This window comes from Amblyomma mixtum, chromosome 3, assembly GCF_055824585.1.
Source record: "Amblyomma mixtum isolate Tamu chromosome 3, ASM5582458v1, whole genome shotgun sequence".
Taxonomy (NCBI): Eukaryota; Metazoa; Arthropoda; class Arachnida; order Ixodida; family Ixodidae; genus Amblyomma; species Amblyomma mixtum.
This window is the reverse complement of record NC_143014.1, coordinates 39,395,697-39,419,594: the sequence shown is the minus strand read 5'-3', so window position 1 is coordinate 39,419,594 and position 23,898 is coordinate 39,395,697. Positions and strand designations below refer to the sequence as shown.

Sequence of the window (23,898 nt, the reverse complement as noted above, 5' to 3'; positions counted from 1 at the left end):
TGACAAAAATACAATTCATGCTTAATTGCCGTGTTAAAAATTAATTTATTAGCATTAGATAATTTTTGAGTACTAAAAAAATTTTTTATGTCATTTTCAAATTCTGCGGCGGTAAAAGCACATGCTCTTAGCAACTATGATCCACTAGTTGCAGCCAGAGCCGGATAATTTTTTTGCGCATTTTGGTCCATTGATAACGCAGCGTCGGACGTGTATGTAATTTAAGTTGATATTTGTGACAAACTGTCTGCGCAACACTGCTTGATCGGTAAGCTCTAACTTTCTGGCTGCACTTTGATATCGCTAGCGGAGCCTAATTTATTTCTGCTTTGCGCCTTGAGCTGGCTTGCGCATAATTTGACAGAATGCTCGGTTGCGATTTAATAAAAATGTAAATATTGCGAAAGAAAACAAAGTTAGCACCACGTTTAATCTCGCTGTACTGATGTTTGCGTACTTTGCGGAAAAGTCCGGGGCCTGTGATTTTAGGGACAAATGAGTTCTAATGGGTGGTTGCAGGCAGGCATGCCTCCCCTCTTGACAGTCAGGTTGTTTAGATATCGCATGACAGATGATCATCTAGTAAACCTTAGTTGTCGTTGTTTTTTCAGCCGTCTGCGCGTGTAACCATGGCATCAAGTCCGGAAAGTGAATATGCAGACGACATCAAGACTTGTACGTCAGCTGTGGAAGGTATGGCCGTGACAGAGGATTCCACTGAAATCTCCAAAGAAAAACTGCAGAGCACGGAACATCCGACAGACTCCGAGAACGTCGAGGATGACGAGGAAGAGGACTTGTATATTATCGACGAAGAGGAGCTCGAGAAACTTGACAAGTCAATGAACGATGAACAAAGAAAGGTATGACAATGTTCCTGCTTGTTTAATGTGAAGTGCTAGATAATGCTTCGATTCAAGCAGGGTTGACATAAGGGTTGCTTTGGCATTCGCTTTCACAGGACCGTCGCATGCTATTTCGGACATTTTAATAGCAGTGTAAAAATCATCACTGATGAATCGTCAGAAGTGCAGGTTAAAATCTTGTTGCGATGTGTGCATGATGTGGACTGAAGTTGCTGCTCTTTCTTGTAATATAGCAATATGCATAGCACTGCCTTCCAGGCCTGCTAGTAATGTGTAATGCAATTTTAATTGATTCAAGAAATGTAAGAGTACCATAGTTGGGCTCTTAATTATTATTTTCATCTGGCATTACCATAGGTTGTTACTCAGAAGCCACTCTAAAAACTTGAACTGTGTGTCTGTTTTCACAGTCCTGCAAAGAGCGTGCATTGAAGTTGAAAGCAGAGGGCAATGCTAGCTTCAAGACTGGCCAGTATGCTGATGCAGTGGAGTCCTACACAGAAGCCTTGAGGATATGCCCTCTCTCATCATCAGCAGAGCGCTCTATTCTGTACTCAAATCGAGGTGCTACATGGGCGAGGCTGGTGAGTAGCTCCTTTTAATGCGAAAGCATTAATGGCTCATAAAGCAGAAAAATCTGGTGTTGTCGTTGACCCCACAAGGTGGTCTGAAAACCCACATGACCTCATGATGTCATCTGCAGTGCCTGCATCATCAGGATAGAAAGAAAAATAAAATTTCTCCTGAAGTGGGTTTCAAACCGAGGCCGATGCGAACAGGTCAGCTTCGCTGACTTCTTCCTGAGAGCACTGCTCCATCACTGCAGCACAGCACCCCACACGCTAAGCTGCCAGTCTCTCATGCTGGGTTTGGGTATCGTCATCTTCATCAACTTCCATTGGAGCAGTCGGATCAGATTCGCTGGCCACTGCATTAGAGTAGTACACCACTACTGCAGCACAACACCCCACATGCTAAACTGCAAGCCTATCGTGCTGGGTTTGGGTATCGTCATTTTCATCAACTTCCATTTGGGCGGCGCAAACAGGGCAGCTTCGCTGGCCGCTGCATTTTGGTAGTACGCCATCGCCTCACTGCGTGCATGCTTTCACATTCAAAGCACATAAGTAGCCTTGAGTGCCCTCCGGAATTTTGTTACTGGGCATCGTAGTCACAGAAGAGGAGTTGGAACACTTGTCTTTGGATAGGATTCTCCCAAGTGTGTTGCAGTGCTTCGGGAAAGCTAATTATTCATGCTTTGCCCGATGCATCCAACTGATATCAAAGTTCCTGTGGCTGCCAAAGACCAGAAGTTTTCATCTGTGGACACCATGCTGAGTTGTTGAGATTCCGTATATTTGGCTACAGTAATAGTGGTGCGGCTCTTGACCAACTACAAGTTGTGCAAAGAAGTATGCAGGCTGGACAGGTTTCTGTCTACGTCCATCATTAACCTTCCAAGGTCTAAACTATTTTGAGAAGTATTGTGTCTGAGTTTTTATTTCTCTGTATTGTAATGCTGTGCCATCCAACTGTATGTACTAATTGTCCAAATTCTCTTAATTCACAAAAACTTCCTTGCTCTGAATGCCTCAATGAAGGCTGATTGGTAATAAAGTGCCAAATTTTTAATGTGTTGCTTTTCGTCTGCTAGCTGTGTGATCCTTTCTGCTGCCTTGTTTCTTATTTGGAAACTGATGTTGCTGCCAGTATGAAGCCCAGCTTGAGTAACGAAGCTTAGTGTGCTATAACAGTATCTTATGCAACAGGTATACCAATTGCCAAGACACAAATGCAACCTGCAAAAAAATTTTAGTGTCTTAAGCTGTTTGCGTTGTCATAATTTTTATTCATTTGGTGCTTGTTCAGGGCATGTAATTGTCTAAAAAAATTTAAAAATTTCATAAATCTTTACATGGTGTTTAATGGTGTTTACATGGTGTTTAACCATGTAAAAGAGCACTTGATAGCCTTGGAAAGGATGAGCTCTCGGTATTTGTGTGCAGTTAGAGGTATGATAAACTATTGTGAATTGCTCTGAATGATATAGATATGATCATAAGTGGCTGTTTGCTTTCTTCTTCTGTTGAATTTACTTTGCAGATTTATTGTCTGGCTTGTTTGTAATGTGGTAGATGTGTTGCAAAGTTACATACAGCTCTCACACCAAAACAGTACAAGGATACATGCACAATTGCTCAGCTGGTTGTTATAGAATATGTCCCAACAAAGAAAAGTGTGCTGTTTGCATGTGGTCCACTTTAAAAGGAAGCCATGCTGAATTATTTGTGGGCTGGATGTCTTGGCATACTAAAAAATTTTAATGTCAGCTTGTGTTTTTGTGTGTGTGACAGAAAAACGCTAATGTACAGGTGTGACATTTCACTCCTCGAATGGTATACGATTATCACCTTATAAATGCAGTGCTCTGTGAATCCATTTTGGCTGCTGAGCTAATGTGTTGTCCAGAAATTGTAACGTTGGCTTACTGTGCTTTTTTCATGGAGGTGGCACGCATACACTGCCACTACACCGCTGCGAAAATGTATTGTTATCAGTTGGTTGTGATTATTATTTTTTTTTCTGTCTGGTTCAAGTCTTCTGCCTCACTTTTTTTTTTAGGAAAAGAAGAAAGTAGCAATAAAGGATTGCACGAAAGGTGAGTAGTGGCTTCACGAATACATAGTAGTTAATAGAATAATTTGGTGTGCATTTGTCAAGAGCATGATGTGGCAGTCATTGTTAGCTTTATTAGTAGTGTTACAAAGGCACTGTGCAATTTGATTACTTTGCATCAGTCTACAGAGTTAGTCAGAATTAGTCAGATATGCTGTTCTAAAGCTGTGTCTGTCATGTAGGGGCTTAATTTTGATTCTTTTGCCTTCAGCCATAGAGCTGAACCCCGTCTATCTAAAGCCCGTTCTGAAGAGAGCACAGCTCTACAAGGAGGCAGAGAATCTGGATGAAGCACTAAAGGACTACCAGCGTGTCCTGGAACTAGACCCCAGTATTGGAGAGGCTCGGCATGCGTGCATGGTAAGTTTTGGTGAAATTTAATTTTGTCATAACCCCTGCCATCTGTGATGGTAGGATGGTAAACTGTGTGAAGTCATGTTAAATGCATATTCGCTCCATGGCCTCCATGCCTTCCTTTTTTTTTTTTTGTCAGCATACATTAGAGCCCATTTGTAACTGCCGCAGTTGTAATGAATCCTTGCTTATTACAAAAGAAGGCAGTGCTGTTGTCAATATATGTATTAGAGCATTGGCATACTATCTCTTTATCTCAACCTCTTCTGTGAGGCCGGCTGTGAGCTAGAGACCGCGATCTCCCAACCTTCTAGGTCTGTGAGGTTCCAGCGAGATGGTGGTTGGAGTTCTTGGCATATGAATAGTATGGGTTCGAAGTTTGCTCTCGGAGCCCCACAAACAGAGCATTCGGGTTTGTATTGACCCGGGTGTATTAGTGCCACATAGGCTGGTGAACGAAACATTCTTGAAAGGAGTTGCCTCCATATAGTCTGTTGTTCCTTCGTGAGGGTGTGGTGTGGTGGCGGATATGTGAGCCTTTCCTCTCTATAGTGTGGCGTGATTTCATTGTAGGTGATTAGTTTGTCCCTCGCGCAATCCCTCTTGACTGTTTGGCCTGCTTGGTTGACGTACGCTCAAGCAATAGAGTGCGCCTCCACGTTTCCAGGGTTGCCTGCATGGGCTGTCACCCAAACTAGTTGAATTGGTCTGGGGTCATGGGGGCTTGATTGGAGAATATTGTAGGTGACAGAATGGATCTCATTATGAGTGTGGCAGTGGAAGGTGCTATGGCTAATGCTATGGCCGTCGCTTCGGCTTCAAGGGAGGTGGTTGCCTTTATCGAGCGCGAGGCCTTGTGTTTGAGGTCGCGTTACACCACGCTTAGCGCATAGGCTGGGTTGCATTTATATTCTGCCGCATCTACGTAGACTGCGTCTTCGTTGTCCGCATGTTTTTTATACAGGGCTTTGGCACGTGCTTCGCGTCTTTCCCGGTTGTGGGTTGGGTGTACGTTCTTGGGTAGTGGGTGGACGATTAGTTTTTTTCTTGATTTGTTTAGGAATGTTGTGGATGTTGTCCAGAGGGAGACCTGTTGGTTGAATCTTTAATGCGGCTAGGATGTGTCTGCCCGTGTTTGCGGAGGATAGTCTGTCCAACTGTGATGTGCGGTGGGCTTCAGTCAGTTCTTGCAGAGTGTTGTGGACCCCCATGCGGAGTACAAAACTCCAGGAACCTGCTCCAAATCGGGTCTTCGCCTGCTACAAAGCCTGCTCTAAAATCCTCTTGGCTGTCCCCAACGCTGGCTATTTCATTACTCACAGTTATGAAACAGTGATAACACAGTCTGTAATTTGAGGTTGACCTAACCTTTTGTAAATGGTTTGTTATACTTTTACTGTTGTAATCTTGATGTGTTTGTTATTGCTCAGGTGATGTGATGTTGCAAAGTGGGTGTTCCTTATAGGAATTTTATCTGATTTGAAAGCCTCAGTAACAATTCTCATTTAAATGGCCACTAACTGGTATTTCCTTTTTGTGTTTAGTATGGAACAAATCTCATTCGTATGCTGCAGTCTCCACATTAGGGCATTTGCAGTTATGTGCTGAGATAAGTGGTGTGGTCATGAAACTGTGTGCATTTAAACTTCTTTCCTTCCTCCATGGCTAAGAAGTGGCACTGATAGCTTTACTTTCGACTTCACCACTTGGCTCATGTAATGAGAGCTGGCATACTCTCATTGACCAGCATTCTTATTTTACAGCTTGTAGGCCTGTATCACACCCATGGGTCAGGGGTGACTAATGGGGAATCGATGCTCTTTGTTACATCCATCTCATAATGCTGTGAACCCCTGGAGCGTTCCTCATACAGCTGTGCTGAAATGAGGCTCTGTAGTTTTTTCAGATTGCTAGGCATATCATTTGCGAGGCTGGCTGAACACATGATTCTTTGGAGCTTGATTTCAAGCATTTTTGGATTAAAAAATTAATGTTTCTTGCTTTCAACAGACACTACCTGATGAGATCAAAGAGAGAAATGAGAAATTGCAAGCTGAAATGTTAGGTAAGTGCCGTGTCTTTTTTTCTTTCTTTAAACCATGTTCCTACAATGGCACTTTGTTTACATTTTGAATGTCTGATGTTTTGGTTTGTTTCCCATAGGTAAACTGAAGGAGCTTGGAAACCTTGTTCTAAAACCATTTGGTATGTCGACTGATAACTTCAAGCTTGTTAAAGAGGGGGAAGGGGGTGGATATAAAATACAGTTTCAAAAGTGATTGTAAACTTGTGGTCGTAACAAATTAAATAAATTTTAGCTGTTACAGTTGGTTTCTGTTGTGCCTTTTTTGTTTTATCTTGGAGGGACCAATGCTTGCTGCAACTCTTAGTTTGTTCAGCTCTGCATTCACAAAGAGTGCACTGGTATACTGGAGGTTTGCAATGGCTGGTTTAAAGCAGAGTGAGGCTCTGCACAGATGCAGTATTTTTTTTATGCTGAGTGCCTCTTCAGACCTTAATTCATGCATAGAGTTCCACAGATTATAAAGAGAGCAAAAAAGTATCTTTTAATTACTTTTTTGATCCCTAATTCAGACTTTTATATGGCTGCCGTACTGTTTGTTCTTTTTGAAAGTAGCAGCATTGGCTGTTATATTTCTAATGGGCAATTAGTATTATTAATGCTGTCTTGAAATCCATTTCCTAGTATGAGCCATGCTTTGAAGCCTCGTATTAAAAAGAAAATCAGAAGCTGGTGGTACAAAGTTGTTATTAGTGGCTCTTTATTAATGAAATAAACACAAAGGTGCGATCTTGGGTTTTTTGAACATGGAAGTCTGTGCTTGCTGTGACCAGTGTCAGAGAAACTCTGTTGCAAATCACGATAGCACCCTCTTTTTGTTCCGAACTACATTTCAGCAGTATTCACTTGTTCCATTAAAGAGTTGCTTGGTAGCAGTGGCAGCGAGAAAGTGAGGAAGATAGCCTCATAACCGTGACTTGCTGAGAAGTCTTTCATCTTGCTGCTATCTTCATACTGATTGAATGTTTTGAGGTATATATTAGTGTAGCCTTCTGACTCCTGAGACCTGGAACTGGAAAATTTATTCAATATTTGCTGACTGAAAATTCGAACCTCTGTTCTTTGTCACACTGCAACAAGTTCTGTAGAGCCTATGTATAAGAGCACCTGAATTTTCGACACATTGCAACTGATTGCTCGATTTCTCAGAACTCATTGGCACTCGCCGCAGCACTGCCGCTAGTAGCCATGCCGCCATGTAATTAGTATGTTAGTGGAACGTCGTTAATTCTCACTTCAAGGAGGATCAAAAAGCTTGCAGACCTTCTTAAGCACATTCTTAAAAAAAGAAAATGCAATAGCATTTCGGTTGCCTGCTATGGTGTCTACAATTAGTGTCTAATGTTCTTGTGATTTTCCCACCAAAAGTCCGGTTGGAGCCGGTTCCAGTTCCCTTGTATGGTATACATGACTCACCACTTTCTAGAATGTTCAAGTACCTTCCATTGGATTATGATATGGGATTATACTAATCTGACTCACTAATCTACCCTAATTCATTTTCTGGGGCGGGCCTAATTCCAAAATTTTTGGGGTCCTTTGGAATTTTTTGAGTTGGGCCAACTTCTGAATTTTGGGGTTTCCCAGATTTGCAAATTTGGCGGTGCCCTATGATCTGTCCACTGGTGGTCATGTGGAATTGGTGATGTCACAATCCTCTCATTTGCATTCATAGATCTCGGGGAGTCTTCAATCCGCTACTGGTGCAGTGGTGCAGTGGTTAAGTAATGTGCCACTGCCCTGGGAAGTAGCTGTTTGGAACACAGCCACTGGTGGGGCTTGTGAGACCCAGGTTGCTCTTCCCAATCTCTCTTAAAGGGACACTGAGGAGAAATTGAAGTTGGCTTGTATCGACAGAATACCAGCTCATGATTACAAAAACGCCACTCATACTGACAACAGAGCTCTTGTAACGTAGAAAAGAGCAAGAACCAAAATACAGGTATCGCCGCCACAGGCCAAACTCGCAAGTACAAGCGTGTTGGCGTCATAGGACAAAGCAGTGTTGCTAGAACCAATGGTTCTAGCAACTCTAGGACCCGAGAAGCCACAAATCACTGAGGCGCAGCCAATGCATGCGCAAACCTCCTTGACGTCGCCAGATGGCGCCACGTACCCGGCAGCTATGCATGCGCCTGCAGCATCGGGACCAATCAGTGCCTGCTTTCCTTCGGTAGGCGGGCTCCCGGTATTCCGCTAGCGGTAACAAGGTGCACGGTATGCTAAAGGTGTCTATTTGCGAGAACTTCGTTGACGACTTTGAGAACTGGATCCATCGTAACACTGGCAAAACGCCAGCGCAAACGTAATCGAAGCAACTGTAGCGACAGCCGCAATAGCCGATAAATGCCTTCAACGTGCGGCCGGCGGTAGCTTTCTTTTCGGCTGCTGCTAGGCCGCACTGCTGGCCGCCAGAAATCACAGAGTCTGCATTACGTCATGTGCACGTCATGTTTCACGTCACTTAGTCCTGTGTCGTCATAGGAGAATCCCAAGTTTGAATCAGAGCGGCGGGAAAAACTTTTTCAACTTCGAATCCAAATTTCTTAGAAATAAGTGCATCTTTCGCTGCCGGCCAAGTGGCAACAAAGCCATGACATGCCGAACTATCGGATTTTGCTATAAAAAAAATATTAATAGTGCTCTCCTCACTGTCCCTTTAAGGCTTATGCACAGCTCCACAATGGGCAGGTTGTCACGCACCATGGTGGCCAGGTTGGGATGATGTCACAAGACCACATGACCCCTCTCGACCAATCAGGGAATTTCGTGGCAGAGAAGCTGGAAATTTGTTAGCTTGTTAGACAACAGCCTAAATGGTATGGCATCAATAAAGCAGAGTTCTAGTTTAAAAGAAGGGGAGCCTCTTAAATAGCGGGCTGATGTTCTCCACAGGTTGCCGCATTGGGCATGTATGGTATGAGCTCGTACCGTTTAACGTTGTCCACTGCACAAACTTGAATAGTGGCCACATAACTCACCTGTGCCAAGTCCTTTCATCCTGTCATCCTGAATATGTGAAGAGGCAGCAGAAAGCATGTGGGAGGCATACGGCTTCACAGAGATGGTTTCGCAGACTAAATGTATGTACTTTTCAGAGTGCATACCTGCATCTGCACCGCAGTGCTGACTGTTTTATCACAACGTGATGACAGGTGAAACGCCTCATTATATGCAAGCTATCACAAAGTGCATACAAAAACGTACGTCCGGTTCCGTGGTTGGTTTTTGGAAGGCCAGTGCTGATGGAGCGCTTGCTGTGCCTGTTTGTCGGTTATTTCTTATTTTTATCACCATCTTATCCTTTTCATTTTCGGCCCACCATACAGCGGGCGCAATGCAGTCCCCGCAGCGGAGGGTTCACTTTCACATCTGAACTTTGTCCTGACGTGTGCGTGTGTCTAAGTCATGCTGACAGCAGTAGTACAGCCATCGAACACCGAGCTCATAAGAGTGGTCATCACTTGTCATCTGTGTATACAACATGCAGCGAGATTGCAGTGGTGGAACTGCTGCGCCAATTGCGCCAAACTGCGCCAAATGGGAAATCCTGCTACATGCTGCTACAAAATCGGTTTTTTGCCTACTTTTGCGCCACGCCTGCGCCGAAATATCTCTGAATAACTCCAATAACTCTGCCGAGAACGAAACCGAAACTCATTTCCGTGAAACCAAAACTGATGTCTGCCGGCAACACTTCCGGCAACGTATCTGCCGGCAGCCACATCGCCATCGCTGCTTTGCAACCGAACACAACCGAAGGTGAACAAAGGGACCACTGTCAGCGCACTGCCTGTGTGAATGGACACTTCACGTCTTCGATGTCTTTGTCAAAGCTGAAAGGCAACAAAACTTATGACTAACTTATATCGGGCAGAAAATCCAGCTGCCATTCCTGTGACACAAGGATTAATCAGAGCGGTGAAAGGGTCGCGGAAGCGTCAGCTGCAACGGTTGGAGGCGGATGCAGGAGAAGAGACCCGTGCAAAACAAGCGAAACAAGACTGTGATGTACAGGACAAAGACACCCAGAAGAGAGGTCAGAATGAAGAGAAGGTACAAGGAGAGATCAGACTGGCCAGGAATATGATCACCAATGCTGAGCTGCTTTTCACAAAAGGTGTCAAGTCTAAACATTTTGCAGTCGTTGAGAGTGGACAAGCCCTTCTGAAGAATGGACAGGAAAAGCTCGCAGCGGCACTGTCTAAGCTGGAGTGATCAAGAAAAGGGAAGAAATAGTACCTGAAAGTTTGTTTTATGAACGGTATCATTTTTTATAGTTCTGTTGAGCATCTCGTTATGTCGCTCTTCTGAATAAAAACGGCAGTTTTTTTAGGAGAACCTCCTGTTTTGTTTATTTTCGGCTATATTTAAGGAACCAAGCACTTTAAGCTGCATTTGGGATTGAAGCTTGCTCTTGCATGGCTGTGGTTGCTAAAAACGTCTGAGCAAATGCCTGTTCCAGAAATACAACAAAGCTTCTTTATTTAAAATGACATTTTTTGGCATGAAATTTTGGTACGAAGCTTTTTTTTTTTTGTGCTACAAAAGCTCGAATTCTGCTACAAAATGCCATTTTTCCTGCTACAAAACTTAAAATTGCTGCTACAAACTGCGATTTCTTCTGCTACAAAAGCTGCTACAAGAAGCCAGTTGCCAGTTCCACCACTGAGATTGTCATATGAAGCTTTAGAATGTGCGCCAAACTTCTGACCCCTTCCTCCACCATGCTGGTGATCAAAAGTGAAGTGATTTTTAGTGCAAAAGCACTGCTTCACGGGTTCAAACCCAACCAAGAATCTTGTGGCATTCGTGACCTTGAGGGTGCAGAAATAGGTAAAATAAATATTGCCTCGACTGGGTTTCGAACCCACGGCGGCGCGTGCAGATCAGCTTCGCTGGCCACTGCGCGAGAGCACTATGCTATTACTGTAACCGGTCACGCCTCGTATTAAACTAAAACACTTGCCTGCACTGTGCATTGCAAATCATCATCATCAGCTTTCATCTGTGGCACGAACAGATCAGATCAGCTTAACCTCGATCAGGGCTTAACCTGAGTCTTATATCGTTGCCAGACGTGCTGGTGAGCCAGCAAAGCAATACCATGAGCCAGCCAATTTAAACACATGCTTTCGCATGTCAGCTCGGTTTTACTATGATAAAACCTTACCACTTTGTGAAATTAGATTTTTTAGACATTTTCAGGGTCCTTAGATAATCAAAAAAATCAGTCAACTGTATAATGGGCAACAGAATCCTAGGCGTGGCAGCCATGGAAAGAGGTCTAGTATTGTGAAAATAAATGTTTTATATCAAAAAACATTTTAATTTTTTCAAATTTCCGAAGTTTAAGCATGTATGGGTGAAAGAATTTTCTGTTCACCGTAGCATGCTTTTTTTTTTCATGGTGAGAAAATTGGCTCTACTTTTACTTGAGTGACCCTCATGGATGATCACCATAAAGTATTCATTTTCCAAGCATGTCAAGCTGCAGTGTACTTAAAAAAAAATGTAGGATGCCATGGATTTGGTGCAAGAAACTGGCAACATGAATTTTTTACACATTTCCCCCCAACCCCCCATTTATTTTTTTACTGCTAATTCTGCACTTTTTTTGTTACTTGTACTCTTATTTATGCCCATGGTGTTTTTATGGTAGGCATTTCATGGGCAGAATATGTTTCCTAAAAAAGTCCCATTCGGTCAATATCTGTCACAGCGCACGCTGTCATTTACGTTTACAGCTGCATTTTACAGCAATTTGGCAAATTTAATTGCTTCCTATGAAGTTTTAGATCCTACTAAAACTGAGGGCCTATCCACATTTTCCATGAAGTGGCGTACGCTGTGATGCAGTTTTGATGCGTTTTTTTTTCTCACCTAGCAGTACGTACCAATTGCTGTCGGGCTATGCAGCTTGCATTTTGCGCGTTAGGGTGTCGTGTGCAGGATGAGTAATTTGCAAGACAGGAACAGTCAAGATGCACTTTTATTTTTTTTTATTTTGTCCAAACGTGCATATACTGCATTCAAATGTGGGTTCTGCAAAAATAGTTTACCTTCACACATTATAGTTGGGTTAACCTTTATCACATTACTTTGGGTAACTTTCAGAAAAACCATTGCTGACAAATTGCCACAATTCTGAGTGCCATTTTAAAATTCGGCTTCAGTGATGTTTTTTTTTTTAACTAGTTACAATCATTTAAAAAGTACATAATGGTGCATTTCAAATGCACGTATGAGGTTTACTAAAAATCTGCTGCAAGAAAGAAGCTTTTTGTAATGTTATATTCGTGTTTCTGGTGTCCAAACAAGGTGCAGCTATGTGTGCATTTGTTGCAGGCTTCTGTTGCAGGACTCCCATACCCTGAGCCTTTTATTCTAACTCTTACAGAAAGAGCCATTGAATAAAACCAAACTGCTCACATCAATTGTGCTTGTCTGACAGACTGTGAATAACTTTTTGTGCCTACTTTTCACACATGTAAGTTTAGTTTTTTCTGGTAGGTGGCGTGGTCACAGCATTGTGCTATGTAATGTTATTTTGCCAAAATACGCAGTGATGTGCAATTTTAAAATATATCTTATTTAGAACACAAGCTTTTGTGAAGCTAAAAATCAATACATTTCAATCACAACAGTTTAACCCAAGTCAGCTTAGGTTAGCCAGATTCCAGGATATTGTTCAGGTTTAATTAGCCGCATACCGTTTCCTTCATGAGGTATTCTCCTTCTGCTTGCGGCTAGCAAGGCGCCGTGACCTGTAAAGTAGCTATTACTCGGTGTCAATGACTCGGCAAAGGTGCCCTCTGGTAATGGTGATTATTTTTCTGAGGCTTCTAGTGTTTGATAGAATCTTTGATGGAATCCTTGCCGGAGTACTCTTTGACAGCAACAACCTTGCTGTTGGGCTTGCGGTTTTTGTAGTAGCAGTACTCGATGGCCAGTGTGATGCAAGCCATGACAACTCCAATGAAGATGACAATGAACACGCCACCTGTTGGAGGAAGTAATGGGCATTTTCGTCATCAGTGGGTTATTGAATCGTGTTTAGTTGACCACAAGTCCAATGGTACTGACAGATTTCATGTTGGCTCACATAATCATTTGCTGCAGTTTTATTGAATTGGATAATGGTTGGCTAACTAAAAAAAATTCAGGGGGCACTTTAGCTCTCTAAAGTGCTGCAAGGCGAAAGCATTTCTTGGTGCACTGATTGTTTTTTTTTATCTTTTTACTTTCATTATTTATTTTTAATTTTATTTTTTATTTTTGTTTCTTTTCTTTTTTATTTTTCTTGTTTTATTTATGAAACCCATGCATTCACTAGATGCGCCTTTATTCATGCTGAAACCCTGAGCCTTCATGGCGGAGTGGTAGCGTCTCCACTTTAAATGCCAAAGGCCCTGGTTCGATTCCCAGCAACGACGCAGTTCTTTTTAGTAGTGACGCCAAAACGCGGACACATCTGCCGACATGGCTGCTAATGACAGTATAAGGCATTAAAGGCTTTCGCCTTAAAATTCATCCTGTGGACAGGGGAGCTGCTTTGGTTTTCCACAATCTCTGTGGAACTGAAAAAATTATTTAGCCATAGCGAAGGGTGGATGAAGAAGCTACAAGTAAGTAGCTAGAAAGTGTCTGGAGCCCTACGGACAAAAGGTACATCGGACAACAAAACAGAACAAAACGGGGACAGCACAAATCATGCAAACAGCAGAACATGTGGACGAGAAATTTCCATCGCTCTTTGGAAACATCTCATAAAAAGTGTGCACAGACACAAAGCAAAACTTCAGTGTAGCAAAAATTTCAACTAAAAAGGTGAAAATTAGCATCAAGGAAAGCCACTAAACTGACCACACAAAAGACCTTGAGAGAGAGCACAAATTTTACGGTTCAGCATGGCTAAGCACTGTGTATCGTGCTGTGGTAGTAGTTACGATGGGCACTTAAGGTCCTTACGGGCTAAAGGCATTTGACCTAAAGACCTTTACCCGGAAGGTGTTTACTATGAAGGCCTTCACCCTACAGGCCTGCCAGATGTACACACCTGGCAGGTTGCCCATAACTGACAGGGCAGGTGGGCTGCCTGCCACAAAGCGGGCTTAAAAAATGTACATACGCCGGAAATTGGAAAATGCGCCGTAAGTCGGATACAGCTTAAGTCTTGTTGTTCCTGTTACCTAAACAAGAAGCTACCCGCCGCGGTGGCTCAGTGGTTAAGGCGCTCGGCTGCTGACCCGAAAGACGCGGGTTCGATCCCGGCTGCGGCGGGTGAATTTCGGTGAAGGCGAAATTCTAGAGGCCCGTGTACTGTGCGATGTCAGTGCACGTTAAAGATCCCCAGGTGGTCGAAATTTCCGGAGCCCTTCACTACGGCGTCCCTCATAGCCTGAGTTGCTTCGGGACGTTAAACTCCAATAAACCAAACCTAAACAAGAAGCTAATCGCAGGAAAAAATTGCCAGCTATAAAATTTTGATGCCTCTGGCTTGTTTGACATAGTCGAACATTAAAAGTGAAGGGCTCCGGAAATTTCGACCACCTGGGTTCTTTAACGTGCGGTGACATCGCACAGTACACGGGCCTCTAGAATTTCGCCTCCATAGAAATTAGACCGCCGCGGCCGGGATCGAGCCCGCGTCTTTCGAGCACCATAACCACTGAGCTACCGCGGCGGCTGTTGCAAAGGCACGCCCAATTAGCGCCACAGTGGCTATCGCGCGCGCTAGCGGCCGTAACCTAGTGCACCCACGGCATTTTCGCACGAAAAAAAAATATATATGACAGAAGCCAACAGCCACAGAAACCAAGGGGCACAGGGGATTTTTTTTAATTAATTTATTTATTTTGTGGTGTTGATCAGTTTAGAATATTACTGAATATGTTATCGCTTAAAGCTAATTGATTAGAAAAGCAGAAGAAAAAACAACCACATGCCGCCGGTGGGATCCGAACCCACGACCTCCGAATTACGCGTCCGGTGCTCTACCTCTGAGCTACTGCGACGGCTGTCAATTCTGCTTTCGGGAGTATTTATGTTTACAAGTAACCTAACCTTGAGAATAGTCATCAGCGCCACCCAAGTTCATAAGCGGCGGACGTATAAATATATATATATATATATATATATATATATATATATATATATATATATATATATATATATATAAGCTGCCTTTTCAATAAATGCGCTTGGGTTTCTCTTGACGCTAGGCAAGTTTCGAAGCGCAAGTTATCTCATACGAGGAGTGGTTTACTTATTAACCTTAATTGATTGATGTGGCACTGGTTTATCACGACTTCCATTCCTCAGTGTGTTGTACATACCAATGTTCCGGATGCTGATGCCGTCGCTTTGCCGCTCGCTGTCGTCGCATGTCACTCGCGCGGGGTTCTTGTTCCACCAGGTTTCCTTGAGGCCTTCCAGGCGTCGTTGATTCAGCAACTTGAGGATTCTGTTGGTGTCCGCAAAAAAAAAAGGGAAGAGCAACAAAATAGAAAAAGAACCCGGAATCACAAATTACGAACAGCGGTTGCGCTGAGTCTGAAAGTGCGATATAGACCCCCGTGGAAGTGTGAGTGCAGGCCGACAGAAGTCTGCCTTTTCCACGGCTGCACAGAGCGCGGATATTTCTTGGTCTGGTCGACAAGAAGGGGCACAGTTCAGAAATCCTAACGTTACTTAGGGGCAGTGTGTGCTAAAGACGTGCGCGTTTTTGCAACTGTCTGCGCCTATACCCTTCCTCGCGGGACTACTGCTACTTCTTAGAAGCCCCAGTGTGTTACTGCACTAGTCTTTAATTGCGCTTTTCTTGCTTTGTGAATGGCATTTTACAAAGTCGAGTAGCTAAACAAGCGAAATATTAAATCCGATTGTTTTCTCTTATATGCGGTGTTGTTGTGGCAGCTATTGTCTAGGATTCTTTACAGCGAAGAGGTCTACTAATGTGCTTCGAGTCGCAGACATAAAATTAAGCCGAGTGATAAACATATATGCGAGCGACGATGCATACTCACGCGCTGGAAAGCTGGTCCTTCAGGGGCGAGTTCTGCTGAACTGCCAGTGCCAAGGGTTTTCTGCTGAATTCGCTGCCCACGGAGACGAGGTCACAGTTGGTCATGGTGGCATATTTCACTCGGGTCGAATCCGCTGCAATACAAACGCAGCCGCAAGTGAGAATGAAACTTCTTCCAACCTCTTTGCGCAGGCAAAAGGGAAATTCGACGAAGGGGGGAAGGTCGTAGGCGCGACCCGAGGCGTTTGACTCTTTACCGTATATACTAGCATCATGTGGGCATACTTGTCATGTGTATGTGGGCATACTTGTATGTATGCCCACATACACAAGGCCTTCCGGTCGGTAGGGTAACGTATCGTCTTTAAATACATATAAACGCTATTAATTCGCAACGTAATGCATGAAAAGTATACTTTTGTTGGTGGCTTTGTTTTGGAAACCGATCATTGAGAGGCAGTCCGCGAATGCCCGCTGCAGCAGCCTCATCGCGGCGAACTCACCGATGAATGCGAACCCTTCTTGCGAGCCTTTGGACTCCTTTACTCTCTGGACGCCCTCCTCGAACTCCGTAGGCATGTTGGCCTCTTGCATGGTCCACCAGATCTTGGTGTACTTATCGCTAACGGGGTAGTCCCACACCGCTAGCTTTGCGCGCTCCTCGTCGCTCAGGGTGTCGTCCAGCGACATGTTCTTCCAGATACTGAAAACAAAGGAGTTTGTTGTTAAGCCTATACATAGACATGTAAAGTTACGATCGCTACATGGTTCCTCATGTTTTATCTCTGCCTTGACATAGACATGGTCACCTGTGTTAGTCTCCTGATCAATGTATTCGTTAGCACTGGAAAATATGTGAAGCATATGCTTGGTATTCCTTTAAAGAGCGACCTCTCGTCGAGAACTATAAATCTGCTCAATTAGCCTCGTTTACTAGAGTGTTGTCTCTGCGACACTGGAGATGTCGGTCAGACAGTTCGCGTTCCATTACCGACTGCAGCCAATAAAACGGCGCGCAAACGCGCCGCTGATTTGCGTCTATCCTGTACAGTTCGTATCCAGCGGCTGTCGATTCGCATCCTGTTCTCTACCGCTATTTCCTCTTCCATTAACCAGCGCACGAGTCGCGCAAAGTGGTGAGGGCTCACTCGTAGAACTTGGACTCGATGTAGGCCATGCGCTCGAAGTAGGTCATGGACGAGGTGTCCTTCTGGGGCGCGTACTTGATCTTGTACTGCTTGGCGAGGTCGTCGAGCGACTCAATGGGCGAGTCGAGTCGCGACACGGTCAGGAAGGCGGCCAAGTTGGCCGTGTACGAGGCGATGATGATGAAGCCGAACAGCCACCAAGTGGCCGCCACCAGGCGCCCAGACAGGTTGCGCGGGGCCTCGCCGCCGCCTGCGCACACGAACGCGAGCTTTGAACGGCACCTCGAAGGAACAACCTCTTTCTGCGACGGTTTCTGTGGAGGCTGTATAGCTTTTTTTTTTTTGTGGCCGTATGGCTGAGCTCTGGTGGATGCTGATGAGTAGGACCCTCCCTTACTGGAGGTGACAGATAAGACGCCAGCTAATCATGCAGCGTTTCTTAAGTGCGAACAGCCAGGTCGGCCCCTGGTTATCTCATGGCAGCTTCGGAGCCCACAATGCTTGCGCGATTTCGCTGAAGCAGACCCCTTTTTAAAGAGACGAACAACGGACACAAAAGCTGGGATAGCCTTCCCCGCTGCCTGGGAGCAAGATGCCACCCCTGAGGAGGCTCTTGTGGGGCGATCAACTGCCGTATTGAAGAAAAGGCGACCGCTCAAGTGAACAAAAGGGCAAAACAAAAAGGCCATTCCACGCGTCCGTTTAAAAGCCGTGTTACAAACAGGACACCACGCCGTTTGAACTGTGGCAAGCGGCGTCGCACGTGCACCTATATGCTTCCAGGAAAATCAGTCCGCACGCACTACGGAAGTGGAAAGCGGAGCGCCGAAAGTCTATTGTGCCGTTTCCACAATGCGGCGCCAGGCATCGAGAGACTCCGCGTACTGAAACAGTGCAGTGACAGCCTGTGCTTCACTTGTGTCTTGTCCGATTGGCTACCGTCCTGTAGGAAGGAGCAGGACCCGAGGGGTTGTACTGTACGGACCATGCTGTGTGAGAGAAGATGTTCTGGGCCCTGTAGCCATACTCTCTTCGCAATCAACTCTTCGCTCTTCACTCTTAACATTTAAATATGTTCTCGTAACTGTTTTTTATTAAACCTTTCTGTTCCGTTTTCGAAATCAATCTTGCGTATTTACTCAGCCCGAAGACTCGGCCACGCTATCAAATGGAGCCTTGGTTCGAGCTAGCCTGAGCGTTAGCAAACTAGCGCTCAGGAAACTTGATTGCAGGGGATATGATTACTGAGGGGATATGATTGCTGCCATCTTTCATATCTGCCCTTTCTTACTGTGTCTTTCACTGGTTATTCAGATGCGATGAAGTAAACTCGCTTTCATGTATGCAAAATTTCGCGAAAGTGCAGTGTGCTCGCTGGAAAGAATTGGCGAACCTATTTTTGAGGCACTGAGTCAACCTAGGGCTTCAGCTCTTCTCTGACGAGAACGCGACGAAGAAAAAGCGGGGATTAACATGGTCAAGCTAAGGAGTGAATAAACTGATTGCTCTTGAGATCGAATCTTTAATGTACGCATTTCTAATTGACAATGGAAATAAGCCGTTAATTATTCTGTGATCAGCCGACTGCTCGAGGGCTGAGCAACGAGCGAAATGCATGGATAGACGCGGCGTCCGGAAGTCGACGCACGTGTAATCCTCTTCGGTCGGTCGGTTTTCTACTCGACTGCTAAATTACAGAACCAATACGATGAGCAAATGTGCTGTCACGTGATATGTATACGCTTGGCAACGGGAGTTGTACTGCATACTGACCCTGCGGTGTGAGCGATGTCATGCAGAACCAGAGGCATTCCTTCAGGTTGAAGTCTCGCTTCTCCTCGTCGTCTTTGTACTTCTCCTTGTTGTTTCGGTAGCTGTACGGGCTCAGCCGGTCGAAAAGGTACATGAGAAAGCTGCAAGCAAAGCATGTGGAGCGGTTGACTTGGGTAACTAGCATCCTTCTGCTTAATTCGGAGTATTGTAACTTTACGCCTTAGTGCTTCTTGTGCTTCTTGTCAATCACTTTTCACCTAGCTTAATGAGAAAATATTTCTCTGCTAGAATACACGCAAGCACCTAATTTTGGTGAAAAAAAAAATTGCAACGCAGTGCCGGAAAGTCTGGAGAGGACTGATGCCTGTATTTAATATATTATACGCCAGTGAAGGCGAATACACTTTTAAAGGGTAAACCTAGAATACTGCAGCAAGTGCGGGCACATTTACTTAGAAGAAACTAAATAAGTTCCAGTGCAGTGGATTCCTAATTAACGCGGTATTTTCCGTGTAATCCGGTGCTCGCTCGTGAGGTGTAACCGGCTGGAATTAGTCTTCGCAGTGTGCTTGTGCGACTACGAGGCTGCCGTGTGGAAAGTGCGGAAGTGTCACTATTGGCGGAGGACCTTGTGAAGAAGTATGCGGCGAGAATGCATCCCCAGACGTTCCCCTCGAGCACGGTGAGGAACTTGAAGAGCGACGACTTGACTTCGGGCTTCTTCATGAGGATCGAGATGCCCACCAGATCGTAGTAGGGCACCGTAAAGTCGACCACTGTCTCGCGCTCGGCCATGACCGATATTGGCCCCAGCGCGATGTCCGCGTTCTGCAAGGCACACAATCGGCCAAATAATTTGGCTGCTTCCTTGCGTAGAAAAACTAGCACAACTCTTTCGCTGTATTCACACGACGGAGAAATCTCTGAGAACGAAAAAAAAAAAAAAGTCAAGGCGCCACGACAATGTTTTGGTCAGGCAGTGCCCACTTGATCCAACAACGATCGTGAAAGAAATTAGTTTCATGGAGCATGTTTCTAGGCATACAGATTACGGATAACCTTTGGTCACACGACAGCCCATATGGCGTGTTTGATCGTTCGTATGCAAGTGCGTGCGTATAAGACCGTAGTGTCGGGCTTACCGTGAGCTCAGCTTTGTAAAGTGGCCTAGTGCGGAGGATGAAAGGTCACAAGGACCGAAAGGTATGAACTCAACTTTTCTACAGATTTATCTGCCGTATGAGCAGAAGTTTGGCTGCATGCATTTACTTAACAGTTCGCGCGCTGCCCTGTCCTACCGTGGGAGTAATCTCTTGGTGATAGCATCTTGGATGTTTCTGTCTACTAATCATCACTTGTTTGGCATCATTTCCCATGCCCAACTGTACGCGATATGCTTTGTCTAGTCAACGAGGGCTTACGCTTTACTCAGACCGCCTGAAATCGACTAACGGGATCTGAGTGGCACCGACATTTCTTAGTGTAGTTCTATCAGAAAAGCTTATCTGTGGAAGTAAACGAAACCGGTGAGCTTGAAATAGGCAGTGGGCTTTTTAAGCTGCTGGAAGCGCTTGTAGCCAGACACTGAATTAATTTCGCATTACCTGCCATGCCAACCGCACTGACTGCGACGCATCTGCGCCACACTTGCGCGTTAGGTTTCACGAGAAACTGCGGACGTATTTTCGTTCCTCGGCATTTCACGCCACATAAGTACACAGACACACGCACAAGAAATCATACTATTTATTTCTGTAGTGTTATTGTTAACAATTTTTGCACTGTTAGTTCCGAGGTTGCGATTAACAAGTCACTTGATAATAACTCACAGTGGACCTCCTGGAGCATCGGTTAGGATATAAAAACTAATGAGCTCCACTCATTTCCAGCGCCTATTACGGTAGCGTGAAAGAGTACGTTTTGCTAAGTTTATGGTATATAGCCTCTTTACTGAACGCTGGCGGACCAGGGTAAGCTTTGCTTTTTGGTGGAAATCGAAGCTTGTTATAGCTGCTTCACCGCATTGTTAGGCTATATGTGGAGGTGCACTCTTCACAGGCAGAGTATAAGGAAAGTTTTATCGGCACGCTCTTGCAAGTCGATAACGGCATGCCGTAGCTTTGACCGCATGGAGAACTCATTAACGTTGAATATATCAAAGATCCGTGCAAACAAGATGGTTTCGTTATGCGGTAAACCTATCATCTGTCCTTTTGAAGCGGAATGTAGCTGAAATATCCAGCAGCCATATCACTTTATTACTCTTATACTTCCAATTAAAGCTAATCCGTGAAATTCGTCCCGCACTTGCGCTGTTCGCTATTTTCCAAACATTAGATGCCACTTTGTTTTCGGCACATTTGTGCGCCATTCGCAGTTAGCATGACCAGTTCCCAAGCCACATTTTGAGGCAAGGTTTTATTAAGACAAGTTTAAATTATATATATATATATATATATATATATATATACGAGGGGGTACCCAAAACCCAAAAGAAACCGGACTTATTTTTGTTTGAACTTATTTTTTCACATTTTCAGCACAGACCTTCAATATCCTTCAAAGTACTCTCCACTTACAATGATACGTTTGTCGAATCTTTCATTACATTTTTCAAAACATTGTTTAAATTCATCTTTTGTGGTGCTTGACAGTCCCTCCGTCGTTTTTTTCTTCACCTCAGCAACATCAGCGAAACGCTTTCCATTCACCTGTCTTTTCATTCTACGAAACAAAGAAAGTAGCACGTGGCAAGGTCGGGTGAGTATGAGGGTTGAGGAACAGAGGTCATGCCATTTTGGTCCGAATTTGTCGTAGAGACAGGGCTGTGTGAGCAGGGGCATTGCCGTGGTGGAAAAACCAGTCACCCGTCTGCCACAAATCAGGCCGCTTCCACCGAACACTGTTGCCCAATCTTTTCAAAACATACAAGCAGAAAGCCTGGTTAACTGTCTGACCCTGCGGAAAAAATTCTGAATGGACGACTCCTCTTACGTCGAAAAAACAAATCAGCATTGTTTTGAGGTTTGATTTCACCTGACGAGCTTTCTTGAGGCGAGGTGAATTTGAAGTTTTGCATTGGCATGACTGTTGCTTTGATTCAGGATTTAATTCAGGAACACTTGAGTTGCCCCCATAGCATCGTCCTTGAACGTCTTTCTGAATATTTCAAGAGTTTCCGTTCCACTTTTGTCGAGAAAAAATCAGAATTTCACCGGCGCACGCTGTTCGCGAAAATCAGCCATTACAAAAACGACGCTCACACAAAACAGTCGTCACTCTAAAACTCTGCCTGAACTAGTCTGACCTCCTTCAGAGACGGAACTCGGCTTACCGACTCTGAAATGTTCGTTCTATGCACTCCTGGCGGAAAAACACGGTACCACAGAAGCTGTGCCGATTCAAAAAATTATTCCGGTTTCTTTTGGGTACCCCCTCGTATATATATATATATATATATATATATATATATATATATATATATATATATATATATATATATATATATATATTATTTCTTGGCAGCTGATTGATTAATATAAGATAAAGTCACCAGAAATTGAACAACATAAGATTTAATTCACGACATTTCGGCTGAAGGACCAGCCTTTTTCTCGAAAAAGGCTGGTCCTCCAGCCGAAACGTCGTGAATTAAATCTTGTTATGTTTTTCAATATCTGGTGACGTTATCTTTTATATATATATATATATATATATATATATATATATATATATATATATATATATATATATATATATATATATATATATATATATATATATATATATATATATATATATATATATATATATATATATATATATATATATATATATATATATATATATATATATATATATATATAGCGAAGTATACGCTTCGTTAAAGGAAACATATTTATTCAACTCGACGTTTCGATCGGAAGACCGATCTTCTTCAGGAGTGATTTTACATTGTGAATGCATCCCCTTTTATAGGGGCGGGCGCAGAACAGGTAAGTGGGAAACACAAAGCACATAGCAGAAAAATACGCAGAAAAATTATTAGAGGCAGTGCGACCCACACACACATACACACAAAAAAAAAAGAGTGCGAGGAACAGGTACTCAGTCAGAAAATACAACGTCCAGATGCGGCCTCTGCTTTGTTAAGCACCACAGGCTTGCTTATTGACAGTCTTGTCCAGCTGGGAGGTGCTCGACAGGTGCGTGGCTGTGCAACAACTTTCGTAGAAAAATGCGAAAACTTGTTCCTTCTCCTGGCCGCGAGAGCAAAAAAATAAAATATGACCCTCCAACAGAGGGAGCAGACAACAGAAAAAAAAAGGAAAATGAACAGAGCAAGGAAGAAACCTCGAAAAAAAAGTGAAATAGGTAAAAGAAAACCTTTAAAGTAGTGCTTTTTCTTCGCACCCAGCTATAGTGCACCCACCCCTGGTTGAGGGGAAGTATTGGAAGGAATGTAAAAAAAAAGAAAAAAATATAAGAAAAAAAAATGCGAGCTTACATAGTAAAATTAAAAAGGAAAAAATAAAAAAAAATAAAAAAAAGAAATTGTGCGGCATTCGCGTGACCAAAAGGTGAGCACACCCGGGGGGGGAAACGGCACAGGTGTGGCACAGGTGTGGCATGCAGAAAGGGGTATGACCTCAGACGACTTAGTCAGTGTTGCTTTGTTTAATTTCGTAGGCCCCTGACCTCGGAAGAGAGGTGAGGGTGCCGTAAGTTTCATTAATGCCATTTTGCACTGTGTTAAATTTAAAAATAAAATATGATTCTCGTTGGTCGCGCTCACGAGTGTTTTTGAAGCCACTCTGTAGTATTGTTACTTTAAGTTTGTCAAACTCGTGACTTTTCTCGCGGAGGTGTTTCGAAAGAGGGAGGTTGGGGAGGGATTGGGTATGTGAGCGGTGGTTATTAAATCTGAAACGGAAGGAATTGTCTGTTTGGCCTATGTATTGCATTCGACAG

The 23,898-nt window shown here is 43.9% G+C and overlaps 2 protein-coding genes across 2 annotated transcripts in view; one reads left to right on the top strand and one right to left on the bottom strand.

Annotated features, from left to right (window-relative positions):
- Positions 1–122: 122 nt before the first annotated feature.
- On the top strand, positions 123–6,229 carry LOC149349755 (tetratricopeptide repeat protein 1-like). Its single transcript, XM_089578792.1, has 7 exons — positions 123–268; positions 612–863; positions 1,277–1,450; positions 3,489–3,525; positions 3,754–3,902; positions 5,907–5,961; positions 6,060–6,229. The coding sequence occupies exons 2-7, from the start codon at positions 630–632 to the stop codon at positions 6,173–6,175; spliced, it is 765 nt and encodes a 254-aa protein (XP_089434918.1). The 5' UTR covers positions 123–268; positions 612–629; the 3' UTR covers positions 6,176–6,229.
- Positions 6,230–11,995: 5,766 nt separating this feature from the next.
- The window catches only part of Ir25a (ionotropic receptor 25a), a 37,119-nt gene continuing 25,216 nt past the window's right edge, over positions 11,996–23,898 (bottom strand). Inside the window, exons 12-18 of the mRNA XM_089576822.1 lie at positions 19,556–19,755; positions 18,928–19,067; positions 17,155–17,404; positions 16,510–16,709; positions 16,008–16,140; positions 15,318–15,445; positions 11,996–12,982 (exon numbers count right to left, since the gene is read on the bottom strand). Of these exons, the coding sequence (XP_089432948.1) occupies positions 12,825–12,982; positions 15,318–15,445; positions 16,008–16,140; positions 16,510–16,709; positions 17,155–17,404; positions 18,928–19,067; positions 19,556–19,755 (1,209 nt within the window). The 3' untranslated portion in view covers positions 11,996–12,824. The remainder of the gene's footprint in view (positions 12,983–15,317; positions 15,446–16,007; positions 16,141–16,509; positions 16,710–17,154; positions 17,405–18,927; positions 19,068–19,555; positions 19,756–23,898) is intronic.

What these genes read in the sequence shown, in the direction of transcription:
- LOC149349755 (XM_089578792.1), top strand. Translation starts at nt 630, where the DNA reads ATGGCATCAAGTCCGGAAAGTGAATATGCAGACGACATCAAGACTTGT. An exon ending in TGAACGATGAACAAAGAAAG is followed by an intron (nt 864 to 1,276) that starts GTATGACAATGT and finishes CTGTTTTCACAG; the next exon opens with TCCTGCAAAGAGCGTGCATT. An exon ending in GTGCTACATGGGCGAGGCTG is followed by an intron (nt 1,451 to 3,488) that starts GTGAGTAGCTCC and finishes TTTTTTTTTTAG; the next exon opens with GAAAAGAAGAAAGTAGCAAT.